Genomic DNA, 17,589 nt, shown 5'->3' with positions numbered 1-17,589 from the left:
TGCAGTACTTCAGACATCTTATAGTAGCGCGAAAAAACACACACAAGACAGGGTACAGGACGAGCGCTAACTGCCAACTGTTTATTGGAAGGAAAGAGGAACGTATATTTAATCCCTCGGCCACTCAGGTGTTCATAGCCCCAATCGCACTCACCCCACCCGGTATCAAAATTCATCAATGACAAGCCTAGGCATGTGTGAATAAACAAAACAAGGAAGCGATAAATAAACGATACAGATCTTAACAACAGTCAAACGTAGCAAAGCAGTGTGAAGACTTGAAGCAAAAGCAGACAAAACTAAACAACGTAAAAATTAGAGCTCACAACAAAGTAATAACCAAAGGTAACTAGCAAAGAGGCAATAGCAGTCAATCCCTCGTAGCAAAAGCAGTGTCCATAGCAAAGCAAAAGCAGTCTAACAAAAAGCCGTAAAAAACCCGAACAAAACACCAAGGTAACAAAAGCACTTTAACAAAAAAACCAACAAGGTAAGACCAAGGTAAAAAACCAAACCCCAAGGGTAACTAACAAAAAAAAATTGTAGCAATAGCAGTCAATATCTCGTAGCAAAGGCAGTGTCATGTATACGAAGCAAAAGCAGTCAAAATCTAAGAATTAAACAAGGTAAAAAATCTATATATTTGTGGCGTTTTTTTTTTATATTTTTATATATAGATTTTTTACCTTGTTTAATTTTTAGATTTTGACTGCTTTTTCTTCGTATACATGACACTGCCTTTGCTACGAGATATTGACTGCTATTGCTACAATTTTTTTTTGTTAGTTACCCTTGGGGTTTGGTTTTTTACCTTGGTCTTACCTTGTTGGTTTTTTTGTTAAAATGCTTTTGTTACCTTGGTGTTTTGTTCGGGTTTTTTACGGCTTTTTGTTAGACTGCTTTTGCTTTGCTATGGACACTGCTTTTGCTACGAGGGATTGACTGCTATTGCCTCTTTGCTAGTTACCTTTGGTTATTACCTTGTTGTGAGCTCTAATTTTTACGTTGTTTAGTTTTGTCTGCTTTTGCTTCAAGTCTTCACACTGCTTTGCTACGTTTGACTGTTGTTAAGATCTGTATCGTTTATTTATCGCTTCCTTGTTTTGTTTATTCACACATGCCTAGGCTTGTCATTGATGAATTTTGATACCGGGGGGGGTGAGTGCGATTGGGGCTATGAACACCTGAGTGGCCGAGGGTTTAAATATAAGTTCCTCTTTCCTTCCAATAAACAGTTGGCAGTTAGCGCTCGTCCTGTACCCTGTCTTGTGTGTGTTTTTTCGCGCTACTATAAGATATCTGAAATCATTGGTAGGCACAATAACAGCAATCATCTTTTGAAGTGAACGATCCTAAAAGCCGGCGTCATGATCACGACTGACCGTGTGCTTCCGTTGATGACTGATGGGTGGAAGGATGGATGGCTGTCACAAAAAAAAAAAAAAAAATGTTTACCACGTGCTGTCTAAGATCATAGCCTTTCATGGGCATTGGCTGGAACCGCGCCGACAGTACTTATTCGTATTTCCAAATTAACAGGGCTGGAATTAACGAGTATTTAGTTCTGCGCTTCAGAGGCTATGTGGAAAAGAGAGCAGGCAACCGCCACTGCGGCCGCCATCTCCTCCCTCCAACGCCTCTAGCCACAGCGCCGGTCATGGTGCCATTGAGATTTTACCTGGCTCCATCTTCTGTCCCCGTTTTGGACAACAGCCTCTCATCTAGCCTCCCTATCAAGTAGGTTTTTGTTGTTGTTTTTCCACGTGATGTGTGCCAAGCCACTCAGATGCGGCGGCGTGTAGTTCGAATTATCCATAACGAAACCGACTCGCGTTCGGAATAAGGGGCTTTTTTGTACACAGATCTCTATGGAGCTTGGCCGGACCAATTAGTGTAGTTCGAATTATCGAGGTTCAAATTAACGAGCTTTCACTGTAGTACAGTATCTATGTCTTTCTTTTCCGCATTGCCAATCCTACATCTTCGTACAAGCTTTCAACTGCCTGGCCATGATGAATGCATGTAGGTGCGTAGGCCTGTACAACCTTCCGTTTATACCGCTTAATAAGATTAATTACGAGGCCTGCTACCCTTTCATTAATGCTATATAACTCATCTATATTACCCGCTATGTACTTATTGACAAGGAAACCTACTCCTCGATAACACAGTACATGCCCGTCCTTCTTTACAGTATATGCCTCCTAACCTCACTAAGCCCATTTCATACCCTCTTGTTCCTCTAAGAGCACTGCTAAACTAGCTTTCACTAGCTAGGGTTCTAGCATTGCCAGTTTCCAATGGTGGCCTCTCTGGAGCAAGAAATTCTTAGTACCCCTCTCTGCGTACCAGGTCTGACTGCCGCCATGGTCAGTTGCTCCGCAACTGCTGGCGACTGAGGGCCTGGGTTTTATTGGACAAGTTCGAAAACTAAATGGCAGCTTCTCCCCTTTCACAATTCCATTTCTAACAGACCCTAGCACACAAACAAGCATAAAGGAGCAAGCAAATATTTTAGGTTAACATTTTTTCACAATTTCAAGCTCCTCGCATTATACAGAATCCTTTAAAAAGTTCAAATGCATGGCCGAAAAACAAAAGCTTCCAACAAGCGGAAGCATAGATGAACCATATAATGCTTTATTTACAGTCCAAGAAATAAATAGGGTGCTGTCCTCCGGGAAAAGGACAGCCAGACGAAATACATTATCAAATGCTTGCTCATCACCTGCAATAGAAGCACTTATGAATTTGTTTATTAAAATATGGGTAATCGGAAATATCCCTGATGCCTGGAAGAAAGCTATTATCATGCCATTCCTGAAACAAGAAAAGCCACCAACCTCCCCTGGTAGCTATAGAGCCATAGCTCTCACAAGCTGCCTTGCAAAGTCCTTTGAAAGTGTTTTAAACATCAGGCTAGCATTTGTCCTTCAGTGTCGGGAACAGTTGTAGAACATGCTTTAAGAAAGCATGTTCTACAACTGACCATTTATTCCGCCTAGAAAACACTGCCTTGCTATCTTTTTTGATATGGAAAAAGCATATGACACAGCCTGGAGGTTTGGTATTCTCTGTGACAGCAGATTTGGGCATCTGAGGCAAGATGTTGAACTACCTAAAAAACTTCCTGTCGAATTGTTTATTCCACGTGCGACTAGGCTCAACATTCTCAAGAAGCTTTGTCCAAGAGAATGGAGTTCCTCAAGGGTGCATCCTAAGTACAACTCTTTTTATTGTGAAAATGAACTCTATAAGCAAAATAATACCAAAATGTGTAATTTATTCAGTTTATGTGGATGACCTGCAGATAGCATACACATCCTCGAATATATCATCATGGGAAAGGCAACTGCAGTTCAGTTCAGTTCAGTCGTTCAGTCGTGTCCGACTCTTCGTGACCCTATGGACTATGTCACGCCACGCTTTCCGGTCTCTCACTATCTTCCTAACATCACATAACTTCATCTGCAGTGCCTCGAGGATGCCATCTAATCATCACGTTCGCTGCCTACCCCTTCTCCGGCAACCCTCAACTCTTCCCAACATCAAATCTTTCTCCAGTGACTCCTCCCTTCTCATCAGCAAAGACAACTGCAGTTGACTATAAATAGGCTTGCATCATGGGCAGAAAAAAATGGATTTCAGTTTGCTCCACAAAAAACAGTGGCCGTTTTATTCTCGTTCAAACGAGGCTTACAAACTGAACCAACCCTACGACTAAATGACACCATATTACCTTTAAAAAATGAGTTCAAATTTCTGGGAGTAACCTTTGACAGGAAACTGACATTCCTACAACACATAAATAATCTAAAGAAGTTTAAAAGAGTGCGTTGTTGGACAAGTCAGTAAGACATATCTTCAAGGTATACTGCGCACACACAAAGCAAGGACGAGAAAGATACACCAACAAGCGCAGACTCGCGACTGAAATTCATAAAAAAGGAAACACATCTTATATGCCTTCAAGCGTCATATCTAATCCCATGCGCAGTTCAGAAATCTGCCTTTTTTTTCATTAAGGTTGATTGAACGGTCGCTTAAACAATCATCCCCACGCTTACCAATGAAGAACGCCTCGGCAAGTTCACGTGCGACCTGGTCTCTGCTTCTCTTTAAAATTTGTTTTCTTCAGCAAAGGTAGGCACGGCTTGTCACGTGTAGCTCCCAGACAAGCGCCACAGCGCAAGGCTAAATTCGACCCTGTCTTAGTCCTCATAGAAAGCTGGTGTTCCCTTAAGCGGTCATTTAAACATCTGCCCATCTGACTGATGTATGCTCTTCCACAGGTTAGGGGGACCTCGTAAACAATGCCCGTCCGACAACTGACATATGGGTTGGCATGACGCTTCATGCAGTCTTGCCGAGGCGTTTTTCATTGGTAAGCGTGGGGATGATTGTATAAGCCACCATTCAATCAACCTTAATGAAAAAGAAGGCAGATTTCTGAACTGCGCATGGGATTAGATATGACGCTTGAAGGCATATAAGATGTGTTTCCTTCCTTATGAATTTCAGTCGAGAGTCTGCACTTGTTGGTGTACCTTTCTCGTCCTTGTTTTGTGTGTGCGCAGTATACCTTGAAGATAAATCTAAAGAAGAAGGCTTCTCAAGCTCTAAACATACTCAAAGTGCTGTCACGAAATCACTGGGGCTTTGACAGAACCTGGCTTATGCGCACCTATCATCTGTAGTACACTCTTCCTTAGATTATGGGTGCGTGGTGTACGGGTCGGCAGGACCGTCCTACCTACAATGTCTTGACCCAGTGCAAAACCTTGGCCTGCGACTCTCGACAGGTGCGTACAGAACATCTTCTATAAATAACCTCCATGTCGAAACCAATGAAACACCCCTCGAAGACAGATGGACAATGCTTTTGTGTACTTACGTACTAAAAATTAGATCCTTACCGAAACATCTGTGTCACCCGATTGTCACAAAATGCCCATCTAGAGCACTCTTTAACAGCAAGCCCCATGCAATAAAGCCGCTAATCCTCCGTTATGAACAGAAATGTCAACAAATGAATATATTTAATGCACTTCCAAATATTGCCTGCAGACCGGAACCACCACCCACTTGGTACAGTTTACGTTGTGTATTATGGAAAGTTTAGCTAGTTGGTACATGATTGCAAATTACGAGCGCTGCGACGGAGAACAACAATGAGAGAGTAATGACAAGTCCTTGTCATTACTCTCTCGTTGTTGTTCTCCGTCGCAGCGCCCTTCTTTTTTCTATCAGTGGCTTTGAGCCACTGATAGAAAACTTCAGCAGTGGTAATCAGATAATTGACTGTGAGTTGATATATCCAGACATGCACATGCTTACTTCAACTAGGAAGCTTTATGTTTACTAAAAATGACCCAGTGACTGTGGCTTGGCCGCCGGCATGCCCGTCAGACCAAGTCTCACCAGCGCGTCATGGGGATTGTCCTGCAATGTAAGCAGTTGTCAATTACAGCTCACTGTAACCAAAACTACACCATTTTCATTCATTAAAACTTGTGAAGACTGCCAGAGATGGCGCGCCCATGGTCGGCTGACATAGTTAATTTCGGTTGCCGCAGCCGAGAGCAAGGAGCGGCACAGCATTGAAGGGTTGCTTGGTTTGATACGTAGTACATGTTCGTATCAGAAAAGGCCAATGTTATCGTAAGGACTGCCTGCTATACTCGTGCAACAGCAGCATATGCCTGCCCAAGTGTGGAATTTTCGACGACGCCTTCCGCAGATACGTTAGGCAGTTGATTTCAGTGGACGGCACTTCAGAGTGGGTCAGTGCCCTCACCGTTGTAACAAAGGTTCATTTTCGTCATTGCATTAAAGGGAAGCCCATCTCATTACAAAATAAGCTCGACAAAACAGTCCTCAACTCAACCGGCCTAATTTGCTCTTCACAAGTATTGCCGACAACTCTTGCCAGCTGCTTGCAGTAGCGTTGAGCGGATCAGGTCACACCACCGCTTTGTGGTACACGCCTTCCGCAGTGTAAGCAGTCGTCGATTTCGGTTCACTGTTGCTATACTCGACGGCCATTCTCACTCACTAAAATTTGTGAATTTTCTCACCACTGTCACCAGATTTGCACACATGAAAGTGATGCTCTGTACGGTGCACGAAATCAGTGCCTTATCAGTGCGGTGCCCACGAGAATTTATATTCGTGCCCTCCTTCATCGTTACAGCACATTCAGACTAAAGGAAAGGCTTTTCCGCTATTTAATTTTTCACAGCCTTGCATATAGCGCAGGAACTTAGGCAAATTGTATTGATGCGAGCGGCTTCTACTAACAAGGGCGCGGCACTAAGCAACATGCTTCTGCGGTGCGGCACATTATTGCCCAACTGTCGAAGAGCAATGGCGACAGCTGTTGGCAGGCAACATGTTTCCCAATAGTTCATCTTTTCGCAGTGTGACACTGCTTGAACCATTTGCGTGAAGGCATTGACTTTTCTTGCACATCCCTTAGGGGTTCACGCAGGGCATGAGCAGATGACTTTCACGGCTACCAGGAGTGTGTTTGTGACGTTCCGGCCATCTTTGGCTACAGCGAAGGGCAAGCCGACACCAGTGACATCAGCGACGTCATGAATACTTCCAGTGTTCACCACCACGTTCCACCTCCACTGCCCGCACTTATACTTTGGGAGATTACTCAAAAGCGTTAGTGCTGCACAGTGAACATGTTCATCAGTGGCCTTACGACGTTCGCCGTGACATTTGCCAGACCACTAATTCCAGCTGGCCTCTATAGTTCCTTACACCTTCCCGATGCCCCAAAGCCCAGTCATAACGGCGAAATCGTAGCACCTAATATTTTAATCCGCTTCAATAATCAGCGTTTTGGCATCGATGTGGGCGACACACGAAGACGAAGTTCGTTAACGGATATGACGTTTCGTTCTCGCTTGGGGGTGCTGCTTCGCCGATTGGTTGGGCACGCACTTTACATTTTATATTTGAATGTTCTTCAAGTTACTATGCAGAAAACAAATAAAAGGTGTTTTAATTCTGTGTGTGTTCGTAGAGTGCTTGTAAAGATGGGGACTGTAAACTCAGGTAAATGCAGTGTTGTCAACACGCGCGATGGAGCGTCTGCTTGCTGTGATGATGGTGATGGTGGCTTTGCGCTTCGTAGCGGGTCACCACTGCCTTCTGGCGCGGCGGAGCTAAAAATTAAAAAAGAACAAAAAAAAGAAAAAAAAAAGCCAATTCGCTGTCCCGGCTCTGCGGTCACAAGCACAAAGGTCACTCTTACAGGCTCCTCAAATCCCAAGTCAGCTGACAACGTTCGGATTTCGGAGGTTGGCAAAATCGATGGACAAGCCAAAATCACGTAGTTGATCGTTTCTGCCAACGCTCCACAGATGGCACTAGTTGTATCGAAGTCTCTCGTGCCAGCACGCTCGCTTCCCTACCCTGTACAGGTACAGGGTAGGATTTGCCTTAGCTCGTGTACGCCATTCTCCCGTCTTCGCCTTTCGCACTCGTTCTCGAACTTTCACACAAGTAGCGCTCAAGTGATCTGTGACAGCAGCAGTGATGGACGCTGATGGAACACCAAAACGGTGACGCTGATTTCCTGACTGTTGGGCTCACCTCGTTGACACCCCTGCAATTGGATTGGAAAACATTTATTGTCAGCATTGAACGATATTTATTTATTTATTTTATTTATTACATACTGCAGACCCTTGGGTCCAAGCAGAGGGGCATAGCTGAGTACAAAAAAGAGCAAAGAACAACAACAAAAGTAATAAGAAATTATACAATAATAATCGAGCCATCTGTAAATTAGTGTTCCAATCTGATATTGTGCGAGGGAAAAGGGAAAACATAAACGTGTTCAAGCATAATAGGGTGTCAGTGAGTCAGGATGATGATGTCTCGTATAGCGTGTTGATGCAGGAGATATATGAGGGGACTGGTTTATTGACAGCTTGTTATTTATCAGGAGAGAAAGGAATTCTAGCCTCAGCTGTTTTCTGCGGGATTCAAGTGTGGGAATAGAATTATCTGTCATTGTTTGAGAGGGTGAGTCAAACCTAGCGAATTTATTAAATATAAACCGAACTGATTGTCTTTTCTCAAGGTGCTTGATATCTGACTTGGTGTAAGGATCCCATGCTATGCATGCATACTCTAGCTTAGGTCTAATGAAAGAGATGTAAGAGAGTAACTTTACGGAAGAGGGTGCATTTTTTAGTTTGTGTCTCAAGAAACACAGTTTGCGGAAGGCAGAGGAGCAGATAGTGTTAATATGTATATGTGGGCACTACACTTAGATGGCAAAGATGGTTGGAAGCAGCATTTGGTGGGCTAGGCTAGCTTTGAGCAGATTAAGAAGCCAGTCCTCATAGCTGTGCTTCGCCATGGTACCAAAATAAAAATGCTGCCAAAACGTGCAGCTGCAGATTGGGTTGGACAGGCAACCATGGTGGATAGCTTCCAATACATCAGCAGAAAGCTGTGTTTCTCATAGGTTCCGCCCAGGTTGAGCCCTGGGCGAGTGAATGGGAGAGGGACTCCCTTTCGTACCAGCTGAGACGCGCTGTTTTTTTTTTTTTTTCTTGTATTTAGAATGTTATAAACCGAACAACTCTCGTTTCCGTGCGCCGTCTTTTTTAATTCTTCTTTTTCTGACATCAGCATGGTGCAAAAAACCTAGAGGTTGGCTGGAATTAACCGCCTTACGCACGTCACTGCGCTCCTTTAAGCCGGCCACTTTTATACGGTGTCTGAAAATTGCAGTAGAACCTGGATATTTCGAATTTTGGTTGTATTGAACTGCACTTAAAACTCCCACATAAAAGTATAGGAAAGCTGCGTCATATATCTAACTCCAATTTAACCGGTCGTTCGATATATCGAACTCCGCACCATGCACTGGAAGGTGCGCCTTCCCCAAAGACGATCGCATCACCTTCGGCTGTTTGCTGCGTGACGTTTTCAAGCCACGCGCAGAAGGAATGAGAGAGAACAGTGCAGTGACGGCTAGTCTAGAGGAGCAGCGCGCCCTTTCCCAAAAGGCACACGCATCTGCGGTGATCGTTTTCTGCGCGCTAGCATGTGACGTTTGCAAGCTATGTGCGTGAAGGAACCAGAGGGAACCGGTTTAACAACGGCCGATGTGAAGTATATGCAGCCCATGCAGCCGTGGTGTTCGAGGTATGGGAAACAACGCGATAGAGTGCAGCGCAAGGGTGTGCCCATTCTTCTGCTGAGCTTTCTCCTTCCTCTCTTTCCCGGTCTTCGTTCGCAGCAGCAGGTACTATGCATGTGCCGATAAGCCAACTCAGCTTGTGGCAGACAGAATGTGACTTGAAAACGTGCATTAGACATGCGCCATGCCTCTTGTGTCGTGCTAAACGTGTGGTGTAGTGTAAGTTATAGCAGCTACGGACGTTAAGAACCAGCAGATTATTTTTATTATTATTTTTTTTTTGCAAGAGTTATCCATTCTTCTCGTGCTGAACATGTGGCGTAGCTTAATCTATGGCAGCTGCGGACATTAAGAAGCGGCAATTCTTTTTTTTTTTTTTTTTTTCAGGTTCGTTTGATTCACCTGCGCTATATGAATTGATTCATGTGGTGCTGCCCTTTGCCAATTGTTTCAGCAATGCAGCATGGCACCCACTGCACGATGCTGTTTATTTCAAAAAGTGCAGACGTCGTGCAGGTCGAGTTCACGAAAAGTTCAGCAAAACTGTGCACCTCTTCAGTGGTCAGTGCTGAAATGGTGCAGCTGCAGCCGCCGCATGAAAGACAGCTTGCACGACGATGGCTTGCGTGTTGTGATAAACAGTGAAGCAAGCCTAGTTATTCCACTCGTCAACGAGAACGATGCCAGTGCTCGCCAAAGAAATGGCGATGCGAACTTCAAACTATTGAATTGTGGATTTACTAGTCGATTGGAACGTCTAGCGCTGGCAGTAATTCGGGCACAGCAGGATCGGAATACCAGCCGCAGGGCACAGCTTCAGCGCGAGAGAGATGGGCGATGCCGCAGCGTTGTTTCTTCTTCGTCTTCTTTACATTTCCCCCGCGTGAAGAAGTCGGCATCCTGGCGACTCACTGAGAAGAGACAACCAGAGGGTTGTAATACGGCTTGAGGCGGCTAACATGGACAACCTCACAGCCGCGGCGGCGGTGGTTGGAAGAAGGGGTGACTGGCTCGATGACGTAGTTAACAGGGGATGTGCGTTCCAAGACGCGATAAGGTCCGTGGTATTTCGTTTCTAGTTTGCTGGTGGCAGGAACGCATAGCCAAACGAAGCTGTCGGCCAGGAACGTCGGAGTAGGGGTATCGCTATCATGCTGATCTTTGCGATAGCCTTGGGTGTTGGAGGTAAACGTGCGAGCTAGCTGACGGCATTCCTCAGCCTTCTGTACAATATCGGACAAAGCACTGTACTCAGAGGCATCTGGATGGTATGGCAAAATTGTATCCAGAGTACAAGGTGGTTCACGGCCGTATAAGAGAAAGAAGGGCGAAAAACCAGTTGTTGCTTGGGTGGCAGTGTTGTACGCGAATGTTACGAATGGCAGTACCTGGTCCCAGTTGGAGCTCCCAGATTCAGATGTAACATACATTGCGAGCATGTCCCCAAGCGTACGGTTGAAGCGCTCCGTGAGGCCGTTTGTTTGCGGGTGGCACGCAGTTGTAGCCCGATGTATCGATTTACAAGACGACATGAGCTCTTGGACTACTTCGGAAAGAAAGACACGACCTGTATCACTCAGTAGCTCGCGAGGGGCGCTGTGTCGAAGAATGAAGTGGTGCAGAAGAAAATGGGCTACCTCTCGGGCTGTCGCCGCGGGAAGTGCAGCAGTCTCCGCATAACGGGTCAGGTGGTCGACGGCGGCGATGACCCATCGATTACCAGCGGCACTGCATGGTAGTGGACCATAGGTCGATTCCCACGCGATCAAACGGGCGAGCTGGACACGGTAAAGGCTGGAGAGGACCAGCGGGGTGGCGAGAAATCTTGCGTTGTTGACAGGCTGTACAAGAGCGAATGTAACGACGAACGAAATTGTACATTCCCCGCCAGTAATACCTCTGACGAATTCGATCATAGGTTTTCAGGACGCCGGCATGAGCGCTTTGCGGGTCAGTGTGATGGTGGGCACAAACCTCGGAGCGGAGGTGGCGCGGAATGACAAGAAGCCATTTTCTGCCGTCTGAGTTGTAGTTCTTTCGGTAGAGGAGGCAGTCCCGAATGGTAAAATGGGAGGCCTGTCGGCGGAGTGCTCGAGGATGCATAGCCGGGGTCATCTAGCAGGTTAGAAACCCAAGGATCTTGTCGTTGCTCGAAAGGCATATCCTCAATGGTGAGTGCTGACAAGGAGGCTTGAGAAGGGAATGATGAGTTAGGCGAACGCACCGGTGACCGAGAAAGAGCATCGGCGTCAGAGTGCTTGCGGCCAGAGCGGTACACTACACGGATGTCGTATTCCTGAAGCCTGAGGGCCCAGCGCCCAAGATGGCCAGACGGATCCTTGAGAGACGCGAGCCAGCAGAGAGCGTGATGATCTGTAACTACCTCGAAGGAGTGGCCATATAAGTAAGGGCGGAACTTCGTTATAGCCCACACGATTGCTAAGCACTCCTTTTCGGTAACGGAGTAGTTGGACTCGGCTTTGGTAAGAGCACGGCTTGCATAGGCGACTACGTATTCGGAGAAGCCAGGCTTGCGCTGGGCGAGGACGGCGCCGAGGCCGACACCACTGGCATCGGTGTGAAGTTCTGTAGGTGCAGTAGGGTCGTAATGGCGAAGGATTGGCGGTGACGTCAGAACATTGCGCAGTGTCGCGAATGCATCATCGCAGGCTGGCGACCAAGAGGAGAGGTTAGGGGTGCCTTTCAAGAGCTGTGTAAGGGGGGGCTATGATGATTGCGAAATTGCGAACAAAACGACGAAAGTACGAGCAGAGGCCCACGAAGCTTCGCAGTTGTTTCAAAGTGGTCGGTTTCGGAAAGTCAGCAACGGCGCGGAGCTTCTCAGGATCAGGCAGAACTCCATCTTTGCACACAACATGTCCAAGTATTGTGAGCTGGCGGGCACCGAAGCGCCACTTTTTGAGGTTCAGTTGAAGACCGGTGCGGGTTAGGCAGGTGAAGACCTGGCGAAGTCGAGTCAGGTGGGTCGGGAAGTCGGTTGAAAAGACGACGATATCATCGAGATAGCATAAACAGATGTTTCATTTCAGGCCACGCAGTACAGTGTCCATCATTCTTTCAAATGTGGCTGGGGCGTTACAGAGTCCAAACGGCATAACATTAAATTCGTATAGTCCGTCTGGAGTAATAAAGGCGGTCTTAGCACGATCCGCCTCTGCCATGGGCACCTGCCAATATCCAGAGCGCAAATCGAGTGAGGAAAAGAATTCTGCGCCTTGCAAGCAGTCTAGGGCATCGTCGATTCGTGGGAGGGGATACACATCACGACGAGTAATTTTGTTGAGGCGGCGATAATCAACACAAAATCGTATGGAGCCATCCTTCTTCTTAACTAGGACCACAGGACACGACCATGGACTACATGATTCTCTAATTACTCCGCGTTGCAGCATGTCATCGACTTGTTGGGCAATAACACGGCGCTCAGTCGGGGACACCCGATACGGCCGCTGATGGAGAGGTGGGTGAGCGCCAGTGTCAATGAGGTGAGAAACAGTCTTCGTGCGGCGCAAGGAAGATTGCGGGATGTCGAAGGAGGAGCGGAATTGGTGTAGAAGGTGAAGAAGTTGCTCGCGGTGGCGCGGCTCTAGAGAGCTGTCCACAAAATGGTCAAAAAGGTCCCGCTGTAGCGGATCTGAAGCCACACGAGTTGGAGTCAAGGCGTCAACTTGGCAAACAGGGACTGACACATCATCAAAGGCGAACAGAAGGTCCACGGGCTCGATGCGGCCGAGGCACTCCCCTTCGATCAATATAACGGGCGACGCAAGAGGATTGGCTACCAGAAGTGTGCAAGCGCCGTTGTTCATGTCGAGGACGGCAAACGGCAGCGGTAAGTGGCGGCGGCTGCCGACAACGTTAGAGGGTACAAAGAGGACTGTCGTGGCAGTGGTAAAAGGGGCAGTGAGGGGAACCAGAACAGCGCTAACGGGTGGGATGGTTGTGTCATGAGCTACGAGGAGTGTGGCCGCAAAACGAGGATACGACTCGTGGAGCAGGGCATCAGATGGTGCATCACTTGGTTCAATGAGCTTTACTTGAGGATTGGCGCAGTCAATGATAGCATGATGCTGGGACAGGAAATCCCAGCCAAGAATGACGTCATGAGAACATGTGGGGAGAACGACGAATTCGATGATGTACAAGGCTGCAGCAATGACGACGCGAGCAGTGCAGACAGCTGTCGGCTGTATACTGTGAGCGGATGCGGTACGAAGCGATAGTCCCTCGAGGGGCGTAGTCACTTTTTGGAGGGAGCGGCAGAGTTTTTGGCTGATAACTGATACAGCGGCACCGGTGTCGACGAGCGCAAGAGTATAAACACCTTCAACGATGACAGCAGTAACATTCGCGGGATTAAGACGAGGACTTTGAAATTCTGTCGAATACGCAGTTCGTGCCTCGCGAACTGCGGCGGTTAGTTTTCCGACTGGGTAGCGGGTCGTCGGCGCATTGGCGAAATGGAGCGGTGACATGGTGATGGCGAACGACAAGACACGAAGTCCGGAGGATCGGGGGATGCTGTTGGAGGACCCGATGGAACAGGGAACTGGGGGCCAAATAAGATGGTGCAGGCCGTGTAGCAAAGGCCATATTTATTCGGCGCCGGCAGTAGCGTGTAGTGTGTCCAGGGATGCCGCAGTGGTAGCAAATAGGCCTGTTGTCTGAATTGCGCCATGGAGATGGTGTCTGACGCAAGGAGGGAGCAAAAGCTGTTGGTGCCGAACGGATAGGGGTCGAAGCATAGGCATATGCTGGCTCAGGAGGTGGACTTGAAGTAACTTCGGCATACGTGCGACGCAATACCTGAGGAGGAGCCGGCGCAAATGCTGGAGCATAGCTCAGTGGCGCAACGCCGGGCGATGAAATTGTGGCCGTGAGGAACGGCATTGAGGGTGCGACTGGAGCTGATTGAGGAGGAGGATTAGGGACGACTTCAGACACATGTTGCTGGATTGCGCGGTGAAGCTCCGGAACAAGGCCAGTTGGTGTCGCTCCTTAATATATGGCTGCAGAGACAGTTATCGCGCGACTTCCTGACATACAAAAGCCTTGATGTCTTCAGAGAGGCTAGATGATTCCCTCTTCGCGGCTAGTTCAGCAAGTGATGCTTGAGACTGGCGAATCAAAACACGCTCCTTGCGGAGTTCGTTGTAGCTTTGACAGAGGTCGTATATTTCCTTGACCGTAGTGGGGCTTTTGGCGACGAGCATGTTGAAAGCGCCGTCATGAACTCCTGTGAGGACATGACGTATTTTAACGGCCTCGGTCATGGTCGGGTCAACGCGGCGACACAAATCAACAATGTCCTCAATGTAACTGGTGAACGTTTCACCGGGCAGCTGTAGTCGCGATCGAAGACGCTGCTCCGCGCGGAGTTTTCGGACGGTGGGGCGGCCAAAGACATCAGAAAATTTGGTCTTGAAATGCGCGTAGGTGGTAAAGTCCGACTCGTGGTTTCGAAGCCACAGATTAGCGACGTCGCTCAAGTAAAAGATGACATTATTGAGCTTACAATTTTCGTCCCAGTTATTGTGACGGCTGACCCGTTCGTAAGTGGACAGCCAATCGTCGACGTCGTCATCGCTGCTTCCGCTGAAGGTAGCGGGGTCCCGTTGACGAAGGGCGCCTGTGCAGGTGACTGGCGGATGTAGGTGCGATGAAGTCGGCTCTGTCATTGGGGTAGTCAACGTTCTGCTGCGAAGTTCCAGGGCGAGATGGGTACAGGGAACCTCAGCTTGACCTCCACCAAGTGAAATGTGGATTTGCTAGTCGATTGGAACTTCTAGTGCTGGCAGTAATTCGGGCACAGCAGGATCGGAATACCAGCCGCAGGGCACAGCTTCAGCGCGAGAGAGATGGGCGCCGGACACCAGCGATGGTGATGGCGATGCCGCAGCGTTGTTTCTTCTTCGTCTTCTTTACACTATGTCTAACAAGTAAGCTTGTGCATGCGTTGTGGTTCATGCTGACTTCAGTTGTGATAAAGTTTGTTTGCGCTTCGATTAGAAAGGTATTTAACAGAAACCAAGGCCTTAAAGAGAACGATGCCATGCGCCTGATACGCACGTTCGTCGTGTCGCGGGGTATCTACTCTGCCCCCTATCTCCAGCTGACGAAGGCGAATAGGGACACCCTAATCATGATGCTTCGTAAGGCAACGAAGCAAGCACTGGGCATGCCCATATACTCGTCCACGCAAAGAATGCTAGACATGGGTGCCCACAACACGGTGGAGGAGCTCATTGAAGCCCACCTCTCTAATCAGAGAATCCGGCTTAGTCACATGGACGAGCCATGCTAGGATGGCAGATTGAGCCAGTACCCATCAAGGAAGCCCTTTCGGAAGACGACCATTCGGACCAAACCCCTTCCCCGGAAAGCCGGGCAAGGACGACAAGAGGCGCACCGCGCGGGCCAAAGCCATAGCCCGGAAGCTGGTAGAGAACCCCAGGGTCTTCTACACGGACGCCTCGCTCGGAAAACACAGTGACCATGCAGTGGTGGTGGTTACGTCAGTTACCCCGCAGTTGCCGAAGAAGCAGCCGTGGCCCTCGCACTCGTACAGCCGAGCGTGAACATTGTGCTCACCGACTCAAAAGCCAGCCTACAGAAGCTTCTGCAGGGGGGTAATCTCCTCCGCTGCCCGAGCCATTCTATCCAAGTGCTAGCCTCCGGGAAGAATCGGAGCTTGTGTGGGTCCTGGCTCACTCGCAGGTAGCAAGCAACACCATCGCAGGCTACCATGCCCGCGAATGTCAATCCGGATGAGCACGAGCCGGAAGAGCTACTGCATGCGGTTACCAGCTTTCGGAAGATCACCCAGATATACAGAGAGGAAGGGTGCAGACTGCCAGAACTGCACCCCATACTCACCAGGCAACAACAGACGATCCTGCGCCGAGCGCAGACAGGATCGCTTGCGCATCCCGTACTGATGAACCGCATGTACCCTGCGGAACACGGTATGCTCTATCCTTTTTGCAAAAATAAAAGGCCACCCTGTCGCACGTTTTGGCAGAATGCACAAAACTCATGACCCCCCCTCCTCCCCTTCCCGCCAATATCCCCAATCCCCAACCCCTTGAGCGATGGGAGACCTTGTTATCCAGCCCCGCCCTAACGATTCAGCTCAAAGCTGCTGGGAACATGTGGGTCCCACAACTAGGGAACCACCCTGTTTGGTGCCTGCATGCACCACCGAAATATTTCGGGCTTAATAAATGTTGATTCCTCCTCGTGCCAGTTGCCACATGTGCACATACATCGAGGCTGGTTCGTGTCATTAACGCTTCACTCCGATGTGCTATTTGAAAATTGATCTTATTCGGTATGTTGGCGCCGGTTGATGTGAATGGCAATATAATTCACAGCTTAGCCGACCACATGAATGCGGTCGGCTTTTGTACATATATGCACTGCATATTCATGAATGAATGAATCCTATCGTGTGTGTATATGCCGGTCAGATCAACGGCGCTAATCATCCCAAACATGAAGATTTTCAAATAGCATATCACATTAAGTGCAAATGCATAAATATGCACCTTTTGCGGCAGCCAGCGATCGAAGCGCAGCCATGATTGAAGTATATCAGCATGCATCACATACAACGCATGCGTGTTACTTTGTGAGTATGCGTAGCCGCTTCCTTAACGAACTCAATCGTGTTCTCCTCGACAAGTGGAATAACATCTAACATCAGGTCTTTTCGCCGTTTATTACAATGCACAGGCCAAAATGAATGAATGTTATGATCAGCCAGTGGTTAGACTGGTCTCTTTAAAACTCCCGCAGCGACAACAAAGGCCATTCGGGAGGTTCTGCAGCCACTTTTTGAATGCCAATAAACTACAGCAGGTCTGGCATCCCTGTCACAGTGATAGCCTGACGTTCCGGAGTGCCATATACAAACCCTATTCTCATTCTCTGTGCTTAAATATCGAATGCCGTGCGAGTCTAGTGGCAAATCCTTCTTTATGGTTTGTTGTAATACATCCCAACAATCTAAAAAAGCATCATCTGTTGTTTCTGGCTGCTTATCGGTAAAAAAAAAAACCCCTTCCCTCCAAAAACTTCTTTACTGGTAATGTTCCGGTATGTAATCTAAAATAAAAAAAGGTCTTGGCTCCTGGCAGCCGCGGGGCAGGGCGCCACACCCCGGATCGTGAAACGCTCTTCGTAATTCCCCTGGTCTACAGTGAAAATGATAGCAAGATTCCGCGGGTGACAAATACTGCGCCTTTCCTTTCCTTTAAACGAATTATAAAGAGCCGGTGACCTTTAATGCGTTCAATGAAATGCTGGTTGTGCTCGACAAGGGGCGCGCAATGAACCGTCACAAGGCGATTAATACATATACAAAGCTGACCCCACCGGGCATCCGATCCAAGCGT

General features: G+C 48.0%; 1 protein-coding gene across 3 annotated transcripts in view; it reads left to right on the top strand.

The window, feature by feature from the left end:
- The window catches only part of LOC146201375 (autophagy-related protein 16-1-like), a 204,753-nt gene that overhangs the window by 166,338 nt on the left and 20,826 nt on the right, over positions 1 to 17,589 (top strand). Inside the window, exon 16 of one of the 3 annotated variants that reach the window (XM_084595801.1) lies at positions 6,479 to 6,969. The exons of the other annotated variants lie outside the window; for them this stretch is intronic. Coding sequence (XP_084451927.1) covers positions 6,479 to 6,497 — 19 coding nt within the window. The 3' untranslated portion in view covers positions 6,498 to 6,969. Of the gene's footprint in view, positions 1 to 6,478; positions 6,970 to 17,589 lie in introns of those variants that run through there. 3 annotated transcript variants of the gene reach the window in all.

Source organism: Amblyomma maculatum, chromosome 2 (assembly GCF_055883805.1).
Source record: "Amblyomma maculatum isolate TAMU_Amacu chromosome 2, ASM5588380v1, whole genome shotgun sequence".
Classification (NCBI taxonomy): Eukaryota; Metazoa; Arthropoda; class Arachnida; order Ixodida; family Ixodidae; genus Amblyomma; species Amblyomma maculatum.
Note: the sequence above shows the minus strand (reverse complement) of the source record. Positions and strands in the feature narration are given on the sequence as shown.